Source organism: Synchiropus splendidus, chromosome 10 (genome assembly GCF_027744825.2).
Source record: "Synchiropus splendidus isolate RoL2022-P1 chromosome 10, RoL_Sspl_1.0, whole genome shotgun sequence".
NCBI lineage: Eukaryota > Metazoa > Chordata > Actinopteri > Syngnathiformes > Callionymidae > Synchiropus > Synchiropus splendidus.
In genome coordinates, this window is record NC_071343.1 from 19226919 (window position 1) to 19252841 (window position 25923).

At 43.3% G+C, this 25923-nt stretch overlaps 1 protein-coding gene across 3 annotated transcripts in view; it reads left to right on the forward strand.

Moving 5' to 3' along the window:
- Window positions 1–25923, forward strand: part of hdac4 (histone deacetylase 4) — a 124327-nt gene that overhangs the window by 87521 nt on the left and 10883 nt on the right. For 2 of the 3 annotated variants that reach the window (XM_053876647.1, XM_053876649.1), the window contains 14 exons: window positions 1294–1507; window positions 1579–1787; window positions 6400–6657; window positions 8004–8193; window positions 8478–8611; window positions 8957–9059; window positions 10238–10284; window positions 13752–13859; window positions 15234–15289; window positions 15709–15796; window positions 17703–17822; window positions 17898–17995; window positions 24430–24548; window positions 25131–25264. In XM_053876647.1, coding sequence (XP_053732622.1) covers window positions 1294–1507; window positions 1579–1787; window positions 6400–6657; window positions 8004–8193; window positions 8478–8611; window positions 8957–9059; window positions 10238–10284; window positions 13752–13859; window positions 15234–15289; window positions 15709–15796; window positions 17703–17822; window positions 17898–17995; window positions 24430–24548; window positions 25131–25264 — 1878 coding nt within the window. The remainder of the gene's footprint in view (window positions 1–1293; window positions 1508–1578; window positions 1788–6399; window positions 6658–8003; window positions 8194–8477; window positions 8612–8956; window positions 9060–10237; window positions 10285–13751; window positions 13860–15233; window positions 15290–15708; window positions 15797–17702; window positions 17823–17897; window positions 17996–24429; window positions 24549–25130; window positions 25265–25923) is intronic. The other variant, XM_053876648.1, reaches the window with a different exon arrangement.

Genomic DNA, 25923 nt, shown 5'->3' on the forward strand with positions numbered 1-25923 from the left:
CATTTAATAAAACATAACTTGACATTTCCTGGGTAGTGGAGTGCAATGCTGTTCATACTGCCGCTTTCATTCACATCCTCAACAGCAGAAGAAGACAGGAAAAAAATAACAGCCTGCAGATCACCATGACGATCAGGAACACTGCACGTCTCACAGCGCTCAGACTTAGTCAGTGTTTACTTTCTGACGCAGATGATCCACACTATCCCGCTCAGTTAACTTCAGATTTTCTGCGATGCCTCCTCCGCACACACACAAGCGCACATGACAGTTCAGCCCCCACACTAAATCTTTATAGTCTCTGCATGCTTCCCCCTCAAACAGTGCTCTAAAACAGTGTCTAGATTTTTGTGGAATCATTTAAAGCACACAGTTGCTCACTGACTGAGAATATGTGGCTGTTACAAACTATTCCATCATTTGTTCATTCATCTGCATGATGGGGTTTATTCTACAACGAGAAAAAACATTGTCATGTTAAGTTAATGATAGCAGGTTTGAGTACATTTCTGGATGCAGCAAAGGAGCATATGGTTATGGTTGCTGTGACCAGGGAAGATGATGAAGATATGGTGAGAATAGGAAGATTTGGGTGAATTTTATGCAATTAAAAAGGCCAGCTGATTATTTCAGTGTATGAGAATTCCAGGCAGTGAAGACGTGACAGAAATGATATATATGGATCAGCCAGACAAATATCTAGAGCTGAAATGTGATATATTATTCAAATAGTGTTCATTGTATTTGCATTATCATATATCATACTCTTCTTCCAAGGGTCTGGGAAAACATAGCTTGAGAAAGTGAAGGTCCATAAAACTATACTAAGAATTAAACTGCTATGCCACGCGCCAACTTACCTTAAATATATTAATAACTATATCAAGTATAATTTAAGTAATTACTTTTTACAAGCATTATGGTTGCTGTTAAGGGATCCCCAGCCTAAATAGTGTCAAATTAATTTGTCACCACTACTTATATTTTTTGTTGCAAAGTGTGAAGTAGTGGCCTAATTATTTGGTCTTCCCTATAGGAATGACCCACGCCAGAAAATTCCAACAATCCCTAAAATAACTTGTATTAGTAACAGCTGGGCATCATTTAACACGCAACTGAACTTTTACTAGGTAAGCTAAAGTGGAATACAACAGTTGCTATAGTTCTTTCACATGTCCGTTTTTTTGTTTGTTTGTTTTTGTTCACAATATCTAACCCTAACCCTTTCTTAGCCAAAGGGTGAAATGACTGCATCAAGTACCAGGGTCTGAATGGTCTCTCTGTTCCGATCAGGTGATATCGTCGCACCAGGACGGCGAGAGTCGCTTGGCATTGCCGGCACTGCAGCAGGGCATTCCTCTGACCTCTCCTTTCCTCCCCACTTCACACTTACCATCCTACTTGGCATCGTCAGCACTGGACAGAGAGGCGGCCGGAGGGTCCGCAGCTGCTCACAGCCCCCTCCTGCAGCACATGGTGTTGCTGGAGCAGAGCCACAATCCCATAGGTTTGTGTCAAGAAACGCTGCAAGTTTATCGGCCAACAACACAAGTTCACTCAAGCATCTCTGTGTCCCAGTTGGCCTGAGTGGCCTGCCACTTCCCTCGCCCTCCGTCTCCAAGCTCGCCCGGGGCCACCATCCTTTGGGGAGAACCCAGTCAGCACCCCTGCCTCAGCAGCAGTGTGGGCAGGCGCAGGCCCTGCAGCAGCTGGTGGTCCAGCAGCAGCACCAGCAGTTCCTCGAAAAGCACAAGCAGCAGTTCCAGCAGCAGCACATCATTAACAAGGTGCCTCCTCATGTTCTTTATGTATTCATGACAGCGCTGGACACGCGGGCTTGATGAGCAGCATCGGTGTGCGTCGGCCTGAAGTCTGAGGAGCCTGCCATTTCTTGGGAGTGAGATAAAGCAGCTTCTAATCAACAAGTCATTTTCTTTTCTTGTGCTGGCAAGTGCCTGCTTCTCTGTCGCCCTGGCAACTGAGCCGTGCAGGAAGCCTCGCCAAACATGGTCATAGAGGAAATGTGACTCAATGTGTCACTGTGAATGCGTGTGTTAGATGTAAAGGAGAATAGGAGCGTCATTAGACGAGTGCAGAGAGGATGACAACTCCCACCACGTCCAGACTCAACAGGCAGCGTTCTCCTTTCTCAGCCTCATCCAAAGGCTTTCCAAAAAGGTGCCTGGGGTTTGGGAGCGATTTGGGAAAATTCACAGATAAACACTAAACATGAAAGGTGACAAACTTTGACCCCAGTTAAGTGGTGCAGTTGCTAGGCAAGCAGCGCAGGACAAAATAGACACTGAAAAACACTGGACTCTTAACACAGTCGCTCATGTGATCACACCCTGAGTAATGAGAGAAGAGCAACACACTGGCAGCTCTTAGTGATGATTTCAATGATTCTCAGTGCAAGGTCTTTTTTTCCCTGCATCAGCTGCTTAAGCCACATGTCACCTGATAAAATGGAGCTTTTTCAAGAGCAGCAGCTCCAATCAGTGCGTAATATAATTTCTCCACTAAACACACTTCGACAGGGATGATGAGGGACACTTTTTTGTGCTGGGTAGGAAATTGAGTCCACAAGATGGAGACGTAGTGGTGACAGATATATTTGGTGGTCATTGTCAGTTGGTACCTGTATACCTAACCAGCAGAATATTTAAGTCAGCACACTGTTAATAAAAGACCTATGTTCGCTCCAAACCTTTTCACATTCATTTCACTTTTAACTTCGCCTGTGGCTGGATTTTTGTAAACCCAAAAATAGAATAGCAATGTGAGTAAAATAAGGTGATGCAAGTGGAAAAAGAAAAAGATCATTCAGATGAGCCATTTGCAGTATCATTGTACTGACCAATGACTTGCATGACTTCATCTTTGAGACAAGCAGAAGCTACTGGCAGGATCCCGCTGCCTGTTAACTTGCCTCTGTTAACTTGCTTGAATCTTCAGAATTCCTTGGAATTCCATTCAGAGTTTTGTCATCTTAAAAGCCTTTTTCCTCTCTGATCAGCCTTGTCACTGCAGACACGCCTGAAACTTGGAAACCCTGCAAATGTTTTTGCGTGTAAAACTAGCTGGATTATGTTTTCTCATTTTTTTCTCAGTCAGCAGTGATGGTCAGTAAAAGAAAGAGTATGTTGGCCATATCTGTCGAGCTTCTCCGCAGGAGGAATAAAAATAGCTGTGACGTAACAAACGGTTCAATGACAACGTAATTATCAATTAGGTGAATTATTCTTTGAAGCTCTGACCTGGACGCTGTCACCAACGTCTCCCCACAAAGACTCACATTCCTGCTTGATTAATCATTTCATCATTACTGACCTTTAAACGATTGTTTTCTGCTGCTGCTTCTCAGCATGCATGCACAAATGTGTCGACCTCTGTGTCATCACACAGGCCCCACGCTTTTTGGTTCTTTTTGGTTTGGGCCTCTCTGGGTGGTTTCCAGCACTTGTCTTGTTAAGTGAATTATTTATCCTGTGATTTAAAAAACAATTAAATTGCACTGATGATCTTACTTCATGGGATGGTCAAGATGTCACGAGCTTTTAACTGCACAAATCGAGCACAGCAGCTCTGAAAGACAACATTGTTCTCTCATAATGTGTGTTTACATAGATGTATTTGTAGCCTCAGAGGCTGACCTCAAGCTGTGTGATGGGTGGATGTGAATTTCTTCACTAATTCATTTTCCATCCTAAAAATTGAATGTCAATGCTGCTTGTTGACGCAAGTGTGAATCCTCTATTTCTTTTTTTTTTTTTTTTTTGCTGGAGGTGACACTGATTTCTTTTTCCTCCCTATGAATCAAATTAACTCCAGTGACAAGGCTGAGAGGTTGTTGCCGTGGAGACAAGGAGGACCATATTCCTTTAACTGGTTATAGAGGTAAAGCTAATGGCATATCCGCTCCCTGATCCAACAAAGTCCTTCCTCCGCTGATACCTAAATTGACTGGTGATGACATGGAGTCTTGTCAGTGTTGAGAGCGTATAGAGTTATAATTTTGATCAATTTCTGCATCTTTATAGTTGTGCGACACACCAAATTTGATCATGTGAGTCGTGTATAGGTTCATAAAGTTGCTTTTATGATCTCTTCATGTACAAAAATTTAGCCGTCCTTTTGAAATCATGTCACTGATCACATAACACCGTGTTCTTTTTGTTAGCATTGATGTTCCCCAATATATCCACCGGGAGGCGCCCCAGAGTCAACGACAAACTCCAAAACAAACATGGCGACCGTGGAAGAAGTATTGAGAATGTACATCTTGCACTAAAGAGAAAAACCGAGACAGTGGATGTTTTGTCCGTTAAATATATTGCAACTGTAGGACGGAGAATTTCTACCATTGTTCGTTGTGTCTTATTATAGCTATGTATCGGGGAGCAATAGCTACTCTGCCCCCACAGTTTCTCTTGGTACTGCACCGTTTAGCCCGGAGCACAGATTAAAGGCTCTGTCCGTGTCTGGATCTGGAATGTTGAGCATAAATGGGCCATGACGATCCTGACTGGTCAGTACTTTCCAACCCTGATTTGACTGAAGTACAGATAGCCACGTGTGTTGCCTGTGAAGGAACCGGTTTGCAGACTCCACTCCGATATCTAGCTGAGATTACACACAGTTCGGAGTGATGTCGCTCATAATGTCGTAGCTGAAGTGCGCCAGAGTGAGAATTAGACTGGGAGTCAACTAGTGTCAAGTGTTTGTGTACACGAGTACCTTTCCCACTTCCTGCTCTCCTTTTCTCGCTGACACGACCACTTAAGCATTGTCCTCGTACATAATGATGTGGAGGAAGAGGAACACCAGGGAGAAAAGGAGAGCGAGAATCAGTTCAGCGGGAGTGGATGTGTGTTTTGAGTTTGTTTGGAGAAGAGGGACTGGGATGAGGCAAGGGCCCGCTCTCTGACGTCAATGGACTGTTCCCTGGGCACCGTGCCAGCCGTGAGTGTGTGTGAGTGTGTGACTGTTTCATACACAGAGGTTCAGTCCAATCATGACCCTCCACATCAAGGCTGAAGACAGGGACAAGGACTGCTGCCACAACCAGATTCCTAAAGTCCACCTCCCCCTCTTGTCCCCCACACTCGCTCACTCTCCACACGTCCTTCGTTTGTTTGTCTGATCCTACAGGCCCAGACAAGTTTTGCCATCTGACAAAACGTGAACTCTCCGCCGTGTTTATATCAGGAGACAAGTTCAGAACTGGTCCAGTTCATCAGAAGTCCAAATTCCCTCTCTAGCCGATCTAGTTTTAGACAACTGGTCACGTGACTCATAGATTTTTCTCCAAGTGGTACCTGAGCCATGAGTCAGGGACTCCTTGTTGACGGACACGATTGAGGTTTAGCCTGCAGAGAAGACTGAGATGGCATCTGTGAGAGAGAATTCAAGAGAACAAGTGCAAGGGTAAGAACGCAAGGGAGTGGGCAAGACCCAGCAAGCTTGGGCGAGAATTTGTGCACGACAGGGAACGTACCAGAAACAGTGAGCAACAGAACACTTGAGTGAGTGAATGCTGTGAGACGGTGGTCGAGGAGGAATCTCGGCTGGGAGGAAGGAGATTGAAAATCATAACTAGAAAGGCACTGGGGCAGAGCATGCCACCATCAAGCCACTCATTTCCTCCCACAGTGTGATTATTTTTTACCCAATATTAATGCCTTACATGCATTCTATGTGTATGAGCAGTGGGCTCAATCGGACAGCAGCTAGCAGTATTGTTACGGAGCTCATAGTTCTCAAACAGGAGAGATCGAAGCACTGGTAGCACATCAATGAAGCCCATTCTCCATAACGTTAATAAATCCATATTTCATCTTCATAGCCACATAAGTTTGAGTTTATTGCATTGGTGTGCTTTATAATTCTAAGTTTTCTGCTTGGCTATAAAACATGACCAACAGCGCACCAAAACTTCAACCAAATAAACTTACATAACACCACAGGAATCAAAACTCTGTAGAGTTAGACCGTTATGTTTATGTTAAGTTTAGATCCAGAGCCAGCAGCTGAGTGGCCCACTTATGGACGAGGGCTCTGGTGTGTGTGAGAGAGAATCATTTCATTCCCCTCTACTGATACCCGCTAGAGTCAGGGGCGGTCACTAATTCGTCATCGGTGCGTGCTTTTGGATGGAGGGAGGAAACCAGAGTGCTCACAGGAAACCCACACAAGCGGAGGGAGTATGTACAAACCCTGCCCGGAAAGGATACAGTTTTTCTCCAACCCGAGATGTGCCTCAAACTGGAGTCAAACCTATGACCTTCTGGCAGTGGGGCTGCAGCACTAGCCACTGTCACCATGCTGCCCAGTTATTGAACTGTAATTTGGAAATAAAGATGCATTGTTTTCTAACTAAACTTTGCTGTCTTCTTCCAGATCATGTCCAAGCCTGGAGATCAGGTCTCAGCCCCCAGCTCAGGCCCGTCTGTCTCGGCCCGTCAACACCAGAGTCACCCAGAGGAGACAGAAGAAGAGCTCAGGGAGCACCAGGGCCTCTCCTCTTCGTCATCGTCCTCCTCCTCTACCTCAGTGCACGAGGTTGCTCGCGGGCTGGTGATCAAGCAGGAGCCCCCAGACCCACATGAGCTGGAGGAGAGGGAGAGACAGGCTGAGCAGGAGCTGCTGTTCAGACAGGTAAGGAAGGGCTGGAAAGGGAGATGTAGTCAAACAATTCATTAGAACACATCAAAAGACTGTTGGAAAAAAAGTTTGGTTTATTCTAATTATTATGGTCCGATTGGAAAAGTCCCTAATATATTAAAATAATGCACGTAATTATTAATAATTATTATAATTTACATAATGAAAGACCCAAAAAATGAATTTTGAAAAATGAATATATTTTTTATTTCTAATACAAATAACAAATAAGTAAATAAAAATGGCTGTTTTTTGCACGTACAATTTCATCCTATTTGACACCCAGCTCCCAGGGCCTCCCACTCGTAGCCTATTGATGTTGGGCCACACATCTCTGATTCTCTGACTCATCATGTCCTGCTAGTCTGACACTAAATGAATGTTTTTGTTTGTGCCTAAAGTCGTATTCAACTTGGCCAATCATCTTGTCCAGCGCTCGTTCTGTTACATAATATTATCTGGGGTTACTGAAGGTCGTCGACTTAATGATGGAAGTGTGTGCTTCCAATTTTTGTGGCAGATTTCTTCCTCCAAACCAACTACTGACCATGCGATGAAACACTGCTGTGCAAACAAATCTTTAATGACCAGCTGGACCTTTCAAGGAGAAATAAAGCCTGAATATCATCACACAGGCGCACACACCCACATCTATTCAGGACACCATGTCCTCGTCTGTCTCGCCCATCCCCACTGCCCTTAGCCAAATTGAATCTTCTCTCTGTCGCCATGGCGCCCGTAGTGTAAGCAGACACGCCCCATCGGGATGGGAAGAATTAAACTGTATCAGAATTGGTCCCAGTTAGTTATTCAACAACTTGGCTCGGGTTTCTCACTTTGTAAAATCAGTTTATGGAGCCCGATCACTTTGTTTGCAATTTTGACCAGGCTGCTTTGTGAAAGATGACTCTTTAGCTCATATGACTATAATGGAACAATATAATTCTGATCTTACGTTTCCGGTTTATTATTCCAAATTATGTATGCCGCTGAAATCACCCAATTTGTGCATTATAAATGTGGGCTTCCTGCTGCCTGGAACTGCAGCTCCATCTAGCGACATAGAAAAGACATTGCATGTGCAAATAATGTGTTGTATTTCAGATATAAAGGGCAGTAACATTAACATCAGTTCGCTGATGATCGTGTAGTAGCTGCTGCGTGGTGTCGGATTGATGGAGCTTTATGAAGCAGCAGCTTCATGTATAGTTTTATTGCAACAGTTGCTCAAAATTGGTTTTAAAGCCGAGAGGACACAGCTTTGCGAAACTTCATCAGACCAGATACTTATACTGAAGAGAAAGCAATCAGCATAAGTTCCTCTCTTTGTGTGTGGTAAGCAGCAGACGTTGCTGTTGGAGCAGCAGCGGATCCAACAGCTGAGGAGCTACCAGGCATCAATGGAAGCAGCCGGGCTCTCAGTCACTTTCGCTGGTCACCGGCCACTGTCCAGGGCTCAGTCATCTCCGGCCTCCGCCTCCTTCCCCATGGTGGTGCAAGAGCCGCCGTCCAAACCTCGATTCACCACAGGTCTGGTACCTGCAGATGATCTGCACTCTCAGTGCTATACTACGTCATGGTTAACGTGGAACTCTGAGCATGTCGTCTCAAACACAATGCACTCTCAATCGCTTCATTAAAGTTACAGGGTTGCTCTGTAAGTTTGATACTTGTGCATGATCCAACTAAAGAAAGAAGGGTATAGATTTATGTGTTGAGGGATATATTGTACCTGGTGAGCCAGAACTGCCCCACCAAGTCATTTTAAGTGTGACCTCTGTGGTCGGAGATGTTAAACACGTCTTCACCTCCAGGTCTGGTGTACGACTCCTTGATGCAGAAGCACCAGTGTATATGTGGAAACACGACCAGCCACCCGGAGCATGCTGGGCGCATTCAGAGCATCTGGTCCCGGCTACAGGAGACGGGCCTGCGGGGACACTGTGAGGTGAGACACTGCTGCGGGAACTGGAAGAGTGAAATCTTCCCCCATTGCTGCTTTGACTGTTTTATAATGTTGCTTAGCCTGCTATCTCCGTGCTGAAGCATTAGCTTCAGGTTGCCTTGGGTATTATTTGGTACAATTACGTGGTAATTAGTCTTTTAATGTGTGAAGCAAAATGTGTTGCCGACGCAAAGGTGCAGTTCTGCCAATGTGGCCACCAGAGGGCAGTGCTTGACCATGTTCAATGAATGCTTTTTGAGCCCTGAAATAGTTTGGTGGGAATTAAGTATTTTTATTTCATGATTTATTTTGTTTTTGTTGCTCACATTTCTCTCCCTGTCTCCTCAGTGTATCCGAGGACGAAAAGCCTCACTGGAGGAGCTGCAGACTGTCCACTCAGAACCTCATGTCCTGATGTATGGAACCAACCCACTGAGACAGAAGCTGGACTGTAAGAAACTCTACCATGCTATTTATACCTCACATGTGATCACAATGTGTTTGAGGTTCAAAACCCAGTGCATCATTGGCATCAGTCATGGCTGAAGTCAGGAACCCTCTAAAATCAGGTTTGCTAAGTTCAGTTCTCCCCATGAAAGTTTTCAAGCACAGATGGATTATCAAGAATGACATTTCAGCTACAGAATGACATTTCAGCTACAGTGTTTTAGTTTGTCTGTAGTTCACCTCATTTCACCTTTCTGTTTTTTTTCTATTGTGTTTTCCATTTTATCTTTATCATTTGAATCTGTGTTATCATACCGAACAGGAATACTATTGTTTTGTATTCTCTATTACATATCATTTAAAGACTTGTGCAGCATTCTTATCTTGCAATCTGCATTCTGAGAAAGTTCATTTTTTATTGTGCGTTTCCCTCCCGACTGGCAACATTAAGTGCAGCCATCATCCCTTTGAATCTAGCACCGTCTAATCAGTGTCCTTAAAATCCGCCAGGAAACCCAAGTGGTTGCAAAAACCGCTTTGGTTGTTCAAGAGCCATCTATTTGCAATTAGAGTAGAGTGGTGAAATCATACTTTCTCAACAGCAGAAACAAAATACTGTCGGTTACTTTAGCTTTATTAGTTAACAGTTTTGGTTTTTGTATTATTCAGTTTAACTGAGATCCTTCCTTCAATATCTAAGAAGCAAGGAAGTGCTAAAAACTTGAAATGGTCCATTAAATAAATGAGGAATAGTGTTGAAGACTTTACTGTTCGCTTAATATTGTGGACAAACAAAACACTAAATCTTTAGATGTCTGTGCCAGAGACATAAAACATCCCAAATATGTGTACATATCCGTTGTTACGGTTCAAACTTTCCCATTAAAAAGGGCTTATTTTTGCCAAATTTTAACTGTAGCCTAGAAACATCGTAAAAATGTTTTGGATCTGTTCAGCGGGACCGAGACGCCTAGACTCTTTTGCTGAATGTTGCCCTCAAACGTTGACGTTGTTTTTCTGAGCCTGCTTGTGCCTGTGCCTCACATACACAGTCTGGATGGTCAGAAGGTCAACCGCTGTGGGTCATGGGTCATGGACTTTTTTGTGCACATGGCTGACTCACCTGGTCAACGTTTCCTCTCCCTTGCCTGGTTTGTAACTCTCCTTTCCTCTCACCGGCAGGTTCAATTAGCCCCATGTACGTGAGGTTACCGTGCGGAGGCATCGGGGTAAGTTGCTGTTTTCACTGACTCCAGGGGATGAGCCAGTTAGTTGGGCTTTTGTGACTCTCCTGTTGGCGCGTAAGGTGCAATTAATGGCTGCGCTGGTTAATTCAGTGGAAAAAACATTGTAACAAGACAGCGGGATTTTTTAAAATTTCTTCATGACCTGGTGTTAATCTGATCAATACCCAACTGGCACACCTCCATCTCCTTTGGTAATGAAACAAACAAGCATAGTTTCAGAATCATCAAAATGCTCGTATAATAACAGTTTCCTACACCCACTCGCCCGGCCCCCCGCCTAAATAATGGCTCCATTTGTTCTTGTGCCGCCAAACAAACACACCATCTCAACACGCACACACACACAATCATCGCCTCACAAGGACCAGAGGCAACAAAAGCTGTTGCTCGCCTTTCCGCCGTGTTTGTAATTGCAACCAGATGCTTTAGCGAGATGTCTGCGAGTGTGTGAGGCGGACGTGTCGGTGTGTGTGTGTTTGCTGATGTTTGTGAGCTGATGGAATGATTTAGATAGATGACTCCGAGTAGTGTGCGTTTGCGTGCGTTCTCCTACACGTCTGCATCGTTTTTGTTCGCGTGTTTTGTTTCTGCACAGCCCTCTGAGCCCCTCCGGCCCTCTCAGGGGTCCTACTGCTGCCGTGGTGGGAACATAAAGAGCCAGAGCTCGGTTCTGCTCTTTATAATGGCAAATGGGCCTAAATTGTTGTCTTCCTGTCATCCATACACACACACAACCCAGCACACAGAGGCTTGGAGGGGAGGGGGCTGAAATTAGGCTGTCAGCCTGTGGAGCACCATCATTCCGTCATACCAGCACGTTCCCGCTCTTTTTTTTTATTATACCTTTGACTCACAAAACACATAAACATCTCTTCCCTTTCACTTGTGCTGGTCATGTCACGCTAGAGGCGAAACAACATGGTGAAATAATGGAGTGTTCACTCTCCATGCTTTGCTCATTAACCTGACGTGTATGATTCTTCCTCTCGTTCACTCACTCCGCTACTGGCTGCTTTCTCTCTCCTCATCATCTTTCTCATTCATTGTGAATTGTGTTAAAGTAAAATCATCTGCAGTGATCGTTTTTTTTGTTAAAAATGAGAAGATAATATTTGTATTCAGACTTACGCCCCAAAATTAATCTCTTGATGCAGCTTTTTCCAAACTGCCCCCTAGTGGTCTGTGTAAAACTATTATCACTATTAAGTCACTATTAAGTAAGTTATTATTGTTTTGAAAACTATGTTGCTCTCTACACAAAGCCTCAACGTAATTCCACACACATTCGTTTTCAGTATTTGCCCTGCAACTTGCTCCAAATGTCCACAGCCGTAAACCCTGAGTCGCTGGGACAGGCTCCGCCCATTTCCACAAACTACTGGGAGTCAGTGAAGTCCTTAAATAAATAAAGCACAAGTTTGAGTGGCTTTCGATCATCACATTTTGCTTTGTCTTTTCCAATCACTCATTTAAATTTCTCCTACCGGGCATCTACTGTGAGGGAGCTTAGATGTCTTGTGCAAGTCCATCCAGACCAACCAGTGAGGCTGTTCAGAGATGAAACATTAAAACCCTGTCACAGTTATGTGATTAAATAACGTTTGTCATGTTTATTTAATCATTTATTATTCATTAAATAATGTATTTTTCATTATTAGTTTATTGTATATATATATATATATATATATATATATATATATATATATATATATATATATATATATATATGTTTTATTATGCTTCTTTCATGAGTGTTAGGTGTGTGCTTTCTTTCTCTGTTTGGTTCTTAACCACATGGGATTCTATAGGCTCGCCTGTATAGAAGAGCTTTATAAATAAAGTTTGATTGATTGGGAAGGCCGGCTGGTTAACGTGTTCAAAGTGGAAAAGCCTTGAGTTGACTCTGGGCGCTCTGGCCCAGTTTGCCGCGCACATGTGCGTATGGTTCAAACACACGTTCCCTCTTTTCTGTTGCCAGTTTCTCTCTGTGTTTATCATCAGCTCCATCCGCCTGCAGTGTCTGTCATGTCTGATGGAGCTTGTGTATATTATTCTGTGGGTCGCTCTGTTTAAAATCAATCATATGGCATATCGGGGACCATTTGGCATGTGTGTGTTGTGTTGCAGCACACTGGGCTACGTGCTTCTGCATTAATCGCCTTTGAACCCCTCGAGTCAACACAACACTGCTCGTAGACTTGAGATCTTCATTGTCCAAACTAGTGATGACAAAATAGCTGCAGGGGCACAGGTGCACATTTTGATCCTTTCGAGTCCAGCCATTTTTTGTCTTTGTTTGAAGAAATTCACACCCAAACTTTCCTGGAGCTCTTCCTTCCACTTCATAGCCGAACCCATTGCATGTGAAAACAGTGTCAGACTGCTCTTAAGGGCTTTGAGACTGAAGAATCTCTGTCAGGCTGATCAGAAAAAGAGGCAACTCCTTGACAAGCTGCCAGTGTATTTCTGTTCATTCTGATGTTCCTATGCATAGAAACTGCTTGAGCAGTTGCTAAATTTGGATGTCACTTAACTGTCTTCTGCACCCACGGTTTTAATTCCCTCCAACACATTCATTGTTTTTTCTGTTTAAGATTGCCCCCCTTTCTTACCTCATTGACCTTGCTGCCACTTAATCACTGAAAACTTCACCGAGCTGTCTGCAAACCAGCTGATCACACTGATTTGTTGATGGTGCAGTAGGATTCCAACTGGGGATGAATCCTCCCATTTTTGTTTTCCACTGGTCTGCATGTCCATTGATGCTAAACTCTTCAGGTTTGGGTCCTCCTACCCATGGGTGCTCCTGGCCAAGCGTCAAGTTTTCAGTTTAACGGGAGCAGTGCAACTTTCCATCCAATTTTGTGGTACAGCAGAAAGCACATGGGATCACACCCAGCCAGTAGACCTTCTTCAGGATCCACACAACTAGTCCTGCAATCAGTACTTCCTTTTTCCGGGAGTGCTCTGTTGGTTTGAGAAACTGGACCTCCATGTGGAATCGGCTCTGCATTGCTCCTAGTTCGATTTTATAGTGAGGAGTGAGACTTTGGTCAGGCTGCCCCATGTCAGTCTCATTGAAGAGGAGAGAATGTCACAGCTCTGTTCCGGCTCTGAAGGTAGCTGCCATGTTCATCACTGTTCATTCAAGGAGCCACTCAATGGCGGCAACATAATGCACCACATGAAACTATTGTCTCTTGTGCAGCATTGGCACAAAAGCATCTGGAACTTTATTTAGATCTGCACTAAGTGACTTTAATTGCTTTTCCCTTCATTCCCTACTCTTTCATATCTCCCTCCACAGCACAGTTGACTTTTCCCTCCAACGTTGGGACTAGTTTTATGACTCCTGTCGCACCGAAAAGGCTATAAACGGCACTAACTCATAAAACGATGTGATGTAAACAACACATGAGTGAACGTCTGCGTCGTCTCTGTTTTGGCAGGTGGACAGCGACACCATCTGGAACGAGGTCCATTCATCCAGTGCGGCACGTCTGGCTGTGGGTTCGGTGGTGGAGCTTGTCTTCAAAGTGGCGCTGGGAGAGCTCAAGGTAAAGCTGGAAGTGTGTGTGGGTGTGTGTGTATACCTTGTATACCTATACCTGTTGGACTAAACTTCAAATAACTGGGTCATTATCATTAGGTCTAAGTTTGGTTCAGTGTCCTAGTTAAGGTCAGCCATGTGTTTTGGATGGTGACATTTATGGTGAATGGCTGAGGAAGGCAATGAGCTACCACAAAATATCAATACAAACCTGTGTTTTTCTGTTGCTTTGGAACATTGTGTTACCATTTCTGCTTCAGCATTTACATGCTAACAACACTCCAGGTGTTTCCTACCTGTCAGCTACATTTTCTTCAAACCACTGTCTATTCAGACTTTGGGTTTTGTTGAATCAATTAAGGACATTTCTGTAATCCAAAGAACAAAACATTTAAAGGGAAATGTTATTAAATCATTCATTGGCCTTCTTCAGGTTTAGGTAGGTGCATTTCTTGTTGTCTTAGCACTGCATTGATGCTAAATAAACAGTGGTTAAACTAGATGTGATCAGACAATTTCCTGCTCTTCTGTTGACGTTGAGGATTCCAGCAGTGGAAATTTTGTACTGTGAGGATTTAAGACATCAGAGTACGCCACTCTTGTGCAGTAGAGCCTCCATAAACTCAGATGTTAAACAAGATGACTCACTCCGTAATGCAGCTGCTGCGTCCTGTCTGCTAACACATGCTTCGTTACAATTGGGTCAAATGTGGGATTGGATTTATGTCTGCTCATCATGTTTGAAAAGTGAAAAACAAGTTTGTTCATGTACATTCAATTGTTGGCTTATTAGAATGTCTCACCTGTAGACTTGATACACCTCCATCCAGAAGCACATAAAAACGAGGAAGCGACACCCCCGCAATGCTTTTGCACCCCAGCCTGCCTGCGTTCGTCTGTGCCGATGGTTTCTTGCTGTTTGAACGCAGCAGGAAGTCCCGGGACTCCGGCACCGCAGACGCAAACACTGTCGATTAACAAGGCTGCTTTATTAGCCCCCCACCGCAGCCACCTGCAGCGCAGACACAGCACTTAGCCTTAGCATCGCAATGAAATACCTCAGACTAATGGCTTTCCAGAGAGAAGGGAGTGGTGATAAAAATCCATATTAATAACACTATAGCAGCACGTTCCTTCATTATTGTGTCTGGGCTGGTGCAGCAGGCATGAACACACACACAGAATGACGATTTGAAGTGTTCTAAGTAGCGCCCACTTATTGATTTGGTCCCTTTCATCTGCAGTAAACGACTCCATCTTGAGCTTTACGGTCCTCGCGGTAGAGAGAACCAAACTGCTGCAGCTCCCTGTGTAAAGTGGCTTTACATGTCAAGGACTTACTGCGACATCTTGTTGACAAACTGCCGATTTGTGTTGGCAGAATGGTTTCGCTGTCGTCCGACCCCCCGGTCACCATGCTGAAGAGAGCACGCCCATGTGAGTCAAAGCACAAGTGCTGTCCTGTATGTCAGTTTTATTTGTTCTGTCCCATCTAACTGTCGCCCAGGAAAGAGACTTTACAGGTAGTGTCCTTAAACTAGCCACAGCCATTGAAATGACCAAATTGACATTTGGTTAATAAATGTACTTTGAATTTAGATGCATCACGTGACATTTTTTTTTGTTTTTAATAAGAATTATGTTGTCATGTTTATCATTGCATGTTATTTTTTTCTTCATTGTGTTTTTACTTTAATGTTTTCTGCACCATTTTTTTACTGTTTACTTTGGGGTTTTTTTCTATGATAGTAAATCAACAAATTGATATCAAAAAGCAAAAATTGTAATAATTAACTTGGGTCCTTCATTCATCTTTAACCTGACCCTTCTAATTTTTCTCTTGCTTTCCTTTGCAGGGGATTCTGCTACTTCAACTCAGTGGCCATCGCTGCCAAACTCCTCCAGCAGAGGCTCAATGTCAGCAAGATCCTCATCGTGGACTGGGTGAGTTCTGTATACACTGATGTTGAACAGGAATCCAATGAAGTTTTCACATCCACCACAAAACTCTAAATCCCCAATTTAATATTTGCATAAAGTTTTCATATTCAATGCAACTCCTCACCGCTAAACCCTGCAATGATTTAATTAGGTGGTGAACAAACCGCAGCATCTAAGAAGCCTAAATAGATTAAATGAAGGTCTTTAAATAATGTTGGTCCCATTACTGCAGACAGCTCTTAGTCATACAGACCAAAGGGAAATATATTCTTCCCTCCACTGACTCATCTGAGAATGGGGCTGTGTGTCTGGGCTTCTTCAATTTTTGGGGTTATTGGGGTTATTTCCTTAAGTCTTTCGTCAATTACCTGTTACCCGAGCGATGTGCCACCTTCTTAATTCAAGTCACGACAGTAACTATGTAAAAGCTGTTTAATATGCATATAAATATTGACTGCCGTACATGTGTGTCCTTTCATGCCCCTTCTCCTCACCTTCGAGTCCGTTATTTTCACTCAGACCATTCGAAAACATCAAGGATAAAGTAGTTGTGATTTTCTAATAAAATCTGCCACAATGTCACACAAACCAGATCAAACGTTTTAAGACGAAAAAAGGCTCATTTCTGTCTTGAACCGGCGCTTTTTGGTGGCGTCTCCCACTCGTCATGGCCATCCCAAAAATCCTTTGAAGGTTCTTTCTTTCATTTCCTCTCTGTCTGCCTGTCACCGAGAGAGACCAAGTGCTGCGCGCGGTCTCACCGCTCAGCCTTTCGGCCAAAAGCGACATTTTAGGGACTAAAGCATTCCTGGGATGGAGACAGTGAGATCTTTTAATAGATGTCATATTGTTGGCACGTATGAAGGACCTTTGAAGTGTTTTTATTAAATCCGGATGACCCGTCCCGCCTGGCTGGGCTGAGTGTGAGATGTCTGTTTTGTTTTTTAGTTTGTGACATTGCAGGTGCAGAAATCAATGATGATGTCTGTTGTTTCCATGTAAAATACATTTTTAACCTTCCTCTCTTGTGTTTAGCATTATGAATTAGAAATCTGTATTTTAAATTCAGTGTCTCAGGTCGACATATAGTGTCTATCTTTTCAAAATCAAAATATTATACTTTCACCTCAGTATACTTGTGATCTGAGGTAGCATATGTATGTATACTTATTAGGGGTACAACAACTAGTCAACAATAGTCAACTGACTCATCATCTCCCTCTAGTGCGCACAAACGTGCGCTAGCACAATTCCAGAAATGACTGATGATCATGACCATTGCAGTCCAATGACATCCAAAGTATGGAAACATGACACAATATACACATCAAACACCTTAGTTAGATGCACAATTTGGAAACGTACCTCATACAATGGCAAGACGTCCACCGTTTACTTGCTATGGACGTCCATCAATAGCAAGTAAACAACAGCCAGGGAAAAGTTGAAGAACACGCTCAACAGAGAAGGCAGTGAAAAGTAGTATTGTATAAGAATTTGAATTCAAGTGTATACCCATAACACGCAACACTGAATCCTCGCAGTTCCAGCTGCTAACTAAACTGAGCTGTTCAAAATGGCGGAGCTCCAAGGAGCTGTGTAAAAATTAGATTTCCTGTTATAAAGGTTCTGAGGGCACTGTCAACAAATTTGTTTTTCTTTGCTTGTCATGTTGTCTTTACTTAAAAGAGTAGAGCATTGATAATATCCTAAATGGCACAACTGTGAAAACACACACCTGTATATAAAGTATATCAACGCAGACTCATAGACGTTCAGTGTGGGGAAAAGAACCCTAAATATCCAATTCATTTCTGCTTGTCTCATGCCAACTGAACACAGTTTTCATCCTTGCATTTTCTTATTCAGTAATTATTCATTTCAAATTACAACGTGCCTTTGCCTCTAGGATGTTCACCATGGGAACGGAACTCAGCAGGCCTTCTACGCCGACCCAAACGTCCTCTACCTCTCACTGCATCGCTACGACGACGGGAACTTCTTTCCTGGAAGCGGAGCCCCAGACGAGGTCCTAGATTTGGTGTAGCAGATTTTTCCTTTGCGTGGATTCAGTTGTATTCACTGCTTGTGGTTGTCATCGTAGGTTGGTAGTGGAGCGGGGGAAGGCTTCAACGTGAACATGGCCTTCACTGGAGGACTGGACCCACCCATGGGGGACGCAGACTACCTGGCTGCTTTCAGGTGAGACCCTAGTGAAAGAGGTGCTGGTCCAATTCCGTGGCCGGTTCGTTCTACTCTTTCTTTGGTTCTGACATTTTATTGTGAATACTCACGAGTACTGGGTAAAATCCAGGAACACTTCAGTTACAAGTGAGTCACGAATCTAAGAACAGACCTCCGGATGAGGTGCTTCATTATGTGTCATGTTTGGGTTTCATTTTTTTGTTTTCTGCAGCCTTCCACATCCAAACAGCAGCATGCATGCACAGGAATGCAAATGTGAACGTTCATGTCAGATACAATTTCTTGGTCCGCGCTGCTGGCAGGGAACAGGTCTGGGTCGGTTCCAACCCTCTTTGAAGATGAACCCGTGGTTAGTGACTGCGTGTCCATCTGGACTCTAGCAGACATATCAAACTGACACACCAGTGTCCTGAAGCTTTTAGGCACGCAATTCACCGGAAGCACAGCGTAGCCCCCTTAATGCACCCCAGATCTCAGTTATCTCCAACTCCCTCGCTGGTTTCTTCCCATCTTCTTCAGAGAGAAGCGCTCTCGGATGATTTACTGCAGTGTCGGCAATATTTATGACTTCAGACTTTAAATAGCCAGCATGGGAAAGATGGTGGCATGTCATGGATCCATACAGTGATATATGATGAACTCTTTGGTCCCGCTCACTCACTCTTGGAACGTAACAGGCCATGATTGACCAGTCAGAGCCTTGGACCAGTCCAGTGATGGATATAAAACACGCTTGTGACAAGAGCAGCGTTTCCATAAAGTGTATTCATTTAACAAATTTATTTCCCAAGCAAATGACCAACTAGGAATTAACTTCTACATGAATGTTGTGGTAGTCCAGACCAGTTAATTATTTTCTAACGTAGTTATTTTCTGACTCTTTTTTTGTTATTGAAAACTGTATCAACACTGGTTGTCTTGGAACAAATCTGACTGAGAATCAGTCAGTTTGCTTTGTAATACATTTATTAAATAGTTATGTGTGGGACTTTTTTTTCTGTATGTTGTTTGTAGTAAATCACTATTGAGAATTTTGAAAGAGCTTCTATTCTTTGTCAAAATCATTATATGTCGTAGAGTACTGAACCTTGTGGCAGTTTCTTTTCCAAATTTCTGATAAGAAATAGTTTGTGAAGAGCCAAACATCTGGCATGTCGTCGTCTCCGGTCTGCGTGTCCCCCTGCTGCCGTAACTCATGAAGGAAAGTCGAGCTTAAGAATTCATCTATTGACTAAAACGTGTCACTGAAATGGCAGTGTGAAAGAGGCTTTGACTTTTTGCAAAGTCCCCGATGGGGGTTTATTTTCAAACTGTTGTAGTGCTCAGACATTTTCCAAAACGGCCAGATGGGGAGCTGTTGGAATCATAAATTATGTACTTTTCAATTGAAAATTAATGATGCTGTCAATATGTATATTTGTATTCAAATAAAATTATTGTATTAAAACACTGTCAAAATAGGAAGAATACTGATTTCATAGAAATTCTTAATTTAAAAAGTCCTGGTGTATTGTAACGTAATACTAAGCAAAAGTATTGGAAACAGAATATGCAATATTATGAGCCATATACAGATAAAGACAGAACATTTCAGTTCTTTGAAACAAGACTGTTTCCATCATGTGTCCTTAGAGAACTGAAGAGGATTCAAAGTATTTTCTCATCTTTTATAACTCTGAAGTGTAGCTAATTCAGATCATAAAATGTCCAATATGTACTTCCATGGATACAGGACAGCGATTCTGCTCCCAACGCACTCTTCATGTAAATAAATAGATGATACACATCCTGTATTAGCCCCATTTTTATAATAGTTCATCTCTCATCACATGCACGTCTCAGGAGGGAGCAATCAACGAGCAACTAAATGTAACATTTTAAGCGCCTGAGAACCAGCTCCAGTTTTTGTCATCCTTGACAAGCCTCCCAACAGTGATAAAAGTTGAGTATCTCTGGAGCAGCCAGACTTTCACTTAAAACAAACCGGTAAAAATCTCCAGTCTCTTGAGAACAATGTGCTCGTTGCTGGGATCTTGCTGAGTCAGCATTTACTTTTGCGTAATGAGTACGGAATTCCCAGATATTAGATTAAAAATTTTCAGCCTTTTAAAGGGGCAGCTGAGATGGACAATTAATGACAGGCGGAAAGAGTGAAAAGAATCAAGGACATCTGCTGAGCTCACACATACAGACTCACAGACAGGCAAACATCATGTGCTGTAATGTTCAGTTCAAGAATCATTCATAAAATTGTTTTAATAGAAACAGTTGCATTCATCCCTCGAGGTCAAATCGGATGTTCGACTACTCCGTGATGAGGGCTCCAGTTCTTGCTCCTATTAGAATCTGTTTCTGTCAATCCGTCCCCCCTGCCCCCATCCAGAATTTGGGGTACGTGCCTTGCAGCCAATACTGTCCGCTGCCACGTTACATTTGCATTGGATGGAGTCTTTGCCTCCAGAAAGCACAAAAAAAAGATAAGAATATTAGGTCTAATGAAAAGCAGAAGCAGCAGGTCTCCGGTGCTTTCACTCTCTCTTTATCTTTTCTCTCTCACTCACTCGCTCTCTTGCCATGAACTTGGAAAGAAGAGAGAGGAGGAGAATTACAGTTAATTCAAACCAGCTCTCCGTGCAGCAGATGACAGAGCTTTGAAGTGGAAGTGTGCATGTGGGAGATTTTTTTTTTTCATCTTCTTCTTGCTCTCTCCTCACTCTGTTGCTCTCCTCCTCCTCCTCCTTTCCTTTACCTTTTTTTATGAACGGAGCGGGAAAGCCCTGCAGCTCCTCTTTAACCTCTTGCTTGCTGGTTTGTTCAGCGCTGCCTTGCTCAAAGTACTGTAGGCCAGTGAATGAATGATCTGGCTACCTTAATCTGGCACTGAAACGTTTGCTCCCGATAATATCATTTTTGTTTCAGTGGTAATGAAATCTGTGTGATTGCATTCCAAAGTGGCTGATAAAACTGGAAAAACATCTGAATGGGCGAAACAACAAGAGCCTGTCTTTTTGGCCGAAATGAGAACCATTTGGAATATCAGATGTTCTGAGGGTGCGATGCCATTTATTGATGTGTAATTCCGTATAATAATTCAGTCGCAGCCAGCACAGATAAGATCATGCCGACAGAACTATTACGACTAATAACCACGATTAACAGTGCAGTGCTCCGTCCACATTCGTCACCAAAAGTATGTTTTTCTAACTTTTCCGTCAGAAGAACATAGTAGTGTAATGACCGCTGATGAGTCACAGATCCTGTTCCTGGTTCTCACGGATTTTGAGTCACAAAGAAGGCTTCTCTGTCAGATTATGCTTTTTGAAAAATCTATTTCTCCCTCTCCCACCAACGTACATCGAGGCTGAATGGCTAAAACTATAAAATAAAAGTAAAATGACATATTTGCAGTTCCTGCATTTCAGGTGTAATTCAGTGTAACGTGTCACCTCACAAACTCCGACACTGAATGAGCAATGTCACTGTTTATGTCTCAATGGTTTCGTCCTCCTTCAGTTCTTGTCGTGGACACCAAAAGGTCACAGTTGTATTCATCCAAGACAAGTTTAAAGTTTTAGTACGTGGCGAAACCAAAACATTAACCTCTGAAAGGAAGATAAAATCATACATTCTAACAGACATAAAAGGTCATATCCCAGACGTCTGTCTTTGAGAAAGCTCCTTGTGTACTTCTACACAAAATGCACCTCCTCTTGTTAGTGAAGCTGTCGGCAGTGAAACGTTTGGAGCACAAAAGCGGGATTGGAAGACTCTGTTGCTGATGTCAGCACCACCTTATCGATAGAAGGAGATGTCGGAACATGGCCTTCAGGAAAGGAAAAAAACACTAGAACACCATAATAGTAGCAGAGGTTAAAATGTTGCACTGTGAAGCCTGAAAGTGGCATCAATCCCATTATCTTTCGTGGGTCACTTGAACGTGCTAGCAAACAAACTTAGCGGAACACATCTTGTGGACTTATTTTAAAACATACTTAGAAATGCATGAACTTCTTTTACACCTAGATGAGAGTATAAATTGTTTATATTAAATGTTCTAACTGTTGTGGCTCAGTGAATGAGTGCACAACAGGCAGTCACTCTCTCGAGCGGCAATTTAGAGCTGATCTCTATCACAGTCCAACTGCCGCAAACCAGCAGGTCACAAGGTCACCGACATTATGTATCAAGCATGATGATAAAACAAACTGACCCACGTTTCAGATAAAATCGACATTCTTCCAGGTGAAGTGGAAATTGCCAATGAGCACGCTAAAACTGCTGCTTGGTTGAATGTTCAAAACATGCATGATTTGTTGTGCTGAAATGGAGCAAGACTTTTAGGTTAGCGCAAAAAATATCAACTTGTCCTTACTTGTCCTAAATAATAAACTCAGAAAGTAGAAGTTTCTTGCTCAGTGTCACAAATTTTCCTACATTGCGACACAAATGCTTAGCTTAACATCTTCAAATGTAAACAAGCCAGTGTTCACGCTTGTTGGTGAAACGCAGAGATCAAAAGCAGACGTGACACAACAGCGAGAACACATTTAACTGTCTGTCTTGGCCATCACATGCATTTTGATCTTTTTTTAGGACCTCGCGATGAGTCACCGAAACAAGTGACTTTTAGACAAACACAGAACGCCGCTGGTTGCCAGGTAAACAAAACAGCATCCAGGCAACAGCACAGGCCGCACACCAGCAGTTATTAGCTGCTGACGTCAGAAGCGATTGCTGGGGATGTTGTGCAGCGATCCTTCTGTCAAAACGTTGTTTTCTCGCCTCGAGTAGCTTGCTTGTTCCTCATCTAAACAACTGATTTCATTTAACTCCACATTTCAAATGAGTCACCGCCTGCTTTCATAGTCAGAATTTGAGAACATTGTGACTCCTGAGGCAGAAATCAACATTATTAATCTAAGTTGAATCCAACATTTGGACCGATTTGTTCTTCACCTTGAACTTCACAACTTAATAATAGTAATCACCAATCCATCATCTGCATTTGTTATTCAGAACATTTTTGTTTGTTTTTTTGACTAAGTTCTATGTTGTTTTGTCTCAATTCAGAATTTATTTTGAAACTTTGCCAGATGCCTGGTTGGACGCTGTGACGCACACTGTGCTGACCAGGAGCACCAGAAAAGTCTCCTGATACCGCCCCAGTCTGCTCCCCGGGAACAGCTGTGTGTACGGGCCGGGTGTTGTGTTGTGGCGGCGGGTGTGGTCTGCGCTGATGAGAGTTGTAATTTGGCGGTGCACTTGAGATGAAGACACTGGTGACCACCAGAGAGGCCCTTTTAAACTCCCATGCTGATCCTGGGTCGCCTTCATCATGTTGCTGTGGTCAGCGAAGGGGCCAACGATGGAGCACAACCAAAGCAGAGACACAGTACACAACGATCTTCTACGTAGTACTGAAGCAGCAAAAAAGTTCAAAGCCTTTTTAATGAGTGGATGTGATGAGTTATTTCCTCTCTTGTTAGCATTCACGAGCGTTTTTGAATAATGAATCAAAGTTAACTCCAGTGTGTGATAAAAGACTTGAACTATTTTCCCCCTTTTGAGTAATCTGGAAATGGCATGTTTCTCCTTTTGTCCCCTTTAAATGCACTGCATTCTTTTCTTATCAATAATACTGCCTGAAATTAAAGTTCCTTCAATTACTTAAACTTGTCCATATCAATGCTTTCAAACTTTAGGTTTAGCGTCTTTGTGCTCCCTACTCTCTTGTTTATTGACAATTGATGTGTTCAGTAGTGCAGTGTTTACTCTCAACATGTCACAGTCCAAGCTGAGTACCCAAGCTGTAGGCAGCAAGTCACGTAAAAAGACATACGGTGGTTGGGGTGGTGCTCTTTGTTCTGGATGTGAGTCACCTGGTATATAAAGCGCCTCAAATGTGTCCACGCTTATCTCACGGTGACTTCCACTGCACTGTTAGTAAGGTAAAGATCTGCATGTGGTACTACTTATACCAAGTTACACTGAAGTAGTGACGAGAGCTGCACATCTTCTCCCCCCGCACGTGTCCCCCAACGTCATTGGGGAGGGGAAACATTACACTCCATGCACGCATGTATGCAGACTCCTATGTGACTTTGTTGCCAATATAGGACACAAAAGTCACTTAAAAATAGTCGCTCTTTGGTGCCTTGAGAGTGAGATTGGGTTATGTTTTATGTACTATTTGTCGTCTTTGAATTTGATTTACCTCTTGCAGGCAGCAAAGAAAAACATGGTGTGTCGGCCCATGAGTTTGTTACATGTGATTTAAACGTATGATGACTTGTCATTATAGGTTACATGGCCTTTGTTATGGGCGTCTTGGTGTTGTATGAGAGCAGCCTCATGCATCAAGTGCTTTTTTGTCCTCATTACTAATGTGAGGTTAAGATTAATAACAACCATTTGTGTTGTTCTTCCATCAGGACGATAGTCATGCCAATCGCCAACGAGTTTGCTCCAGATGTGGTCCTGGTATCATCGGGCTTCGACGCAGTGGAGGGACACGCTCCGCCTCTGGGAGGATACAAACTGACGGCCAAATGTAAGCAACCCCCCAGACTCCCCTGATCGAAGACCTGTAGCTGTGCTTAATGATGCGTGCACCTTTAAACGCTGCCACAGTATCATCAGTCATGTTCATATTTGGAGGCAGAGAGTGACAGACAGGCAAATATTATCTTGCGCCTCTGACTTGTATTCAGGCGCAGGCCTTGGCGTGCCAGCAGAGAGCATTTCAGGAACTATCCTACAGATCCCAAATAAGAGCAGTGGTCTCAGTTGTAAGGGGGGAGATATAGATGGTTTAGGAAAGATTGGGAGAGGGGACGGCTGAATATTAAAACTCTCCGCCCTGGAGAAACACATCAAAGTCGCCACGCTAAGCTGCAATTATTAAAATTAAACCTGGCTCGTATTATGGTGTGTTGTTGGCCCCCAATAAATCCCCCGCTCTCTCTGTCTCCCCCCACTCTGACACCGCTTCACTTAGAACATTTTTCTTTTGTTCTTTCATCAATATCCAAAAAGGAAGTCCAAGCTTTAACAGCAGCTCCCCCCTTTTCTCATTCATTTTCCCTCCCCCTCTCCTCCCCGCTTCTTCTGCTGTCATTTCCTGCGCGCCCAGGCTTCGGGTACCTGACCAGGCAGCTGATGGGTCTGGCTGGCGGTCGGCTGGTGCTGGCCCTGGAGGGGGGTCACGACCTCACGGCCATATGTGACGCCTCCGAGGCCTGCGTCTCCGCTCTGCTTGGCAACGAGGTAAGACATGACGTCCGCTGACCCTCTTTTCATCATCCGGACTCTCACTCTTGGATGATCCTGCAGGAAGAGGCCGGACTCTCTGTTTGATTACAATTTCTGCTCATTCATGAAATCATCACTTCTGTAATCACACTGCAATATGTCAGCCGTGGGAGAGCGATGATGATGAGCTCCCAAATCAGTGAACACTTTTGAGATATACTTCAAATAAATGACAAAGAGGTCATCAAATTATCCCTCATGTGCCTACGTCACTGCTAGCACTACTAGAGTCTGTGCATGTGCTGCATTTGTGGTGACAGAGGTTATGTGAGCCAAGTTATGAACAATTGTTGTCGTCACCCACAACATTGGTAAACCATCGGAAGTTTACTGGAATTAAATAAACTTGACTAAAATTGACTGCAGAGTCATTAAAACTTCATAACTCAGTCTCCCAGACACACATTTCTGCCCATATTGCTAGTTTTCATGTACCTGCTATCATTGTCCCACTGTATAATTTGGTAACTTTATTATTTTAAATATTGTTAGTAGCAGTGAGTTCAGTCAGACAGCAGGTGGCAGTAGCATTCTGGAATTCTAGTACGCAGCACACAGAAGGCGTTAGAAAGAAAGCGATCTCTCGCTGCTGCTGTCTCACAGCAAGGTCCTGA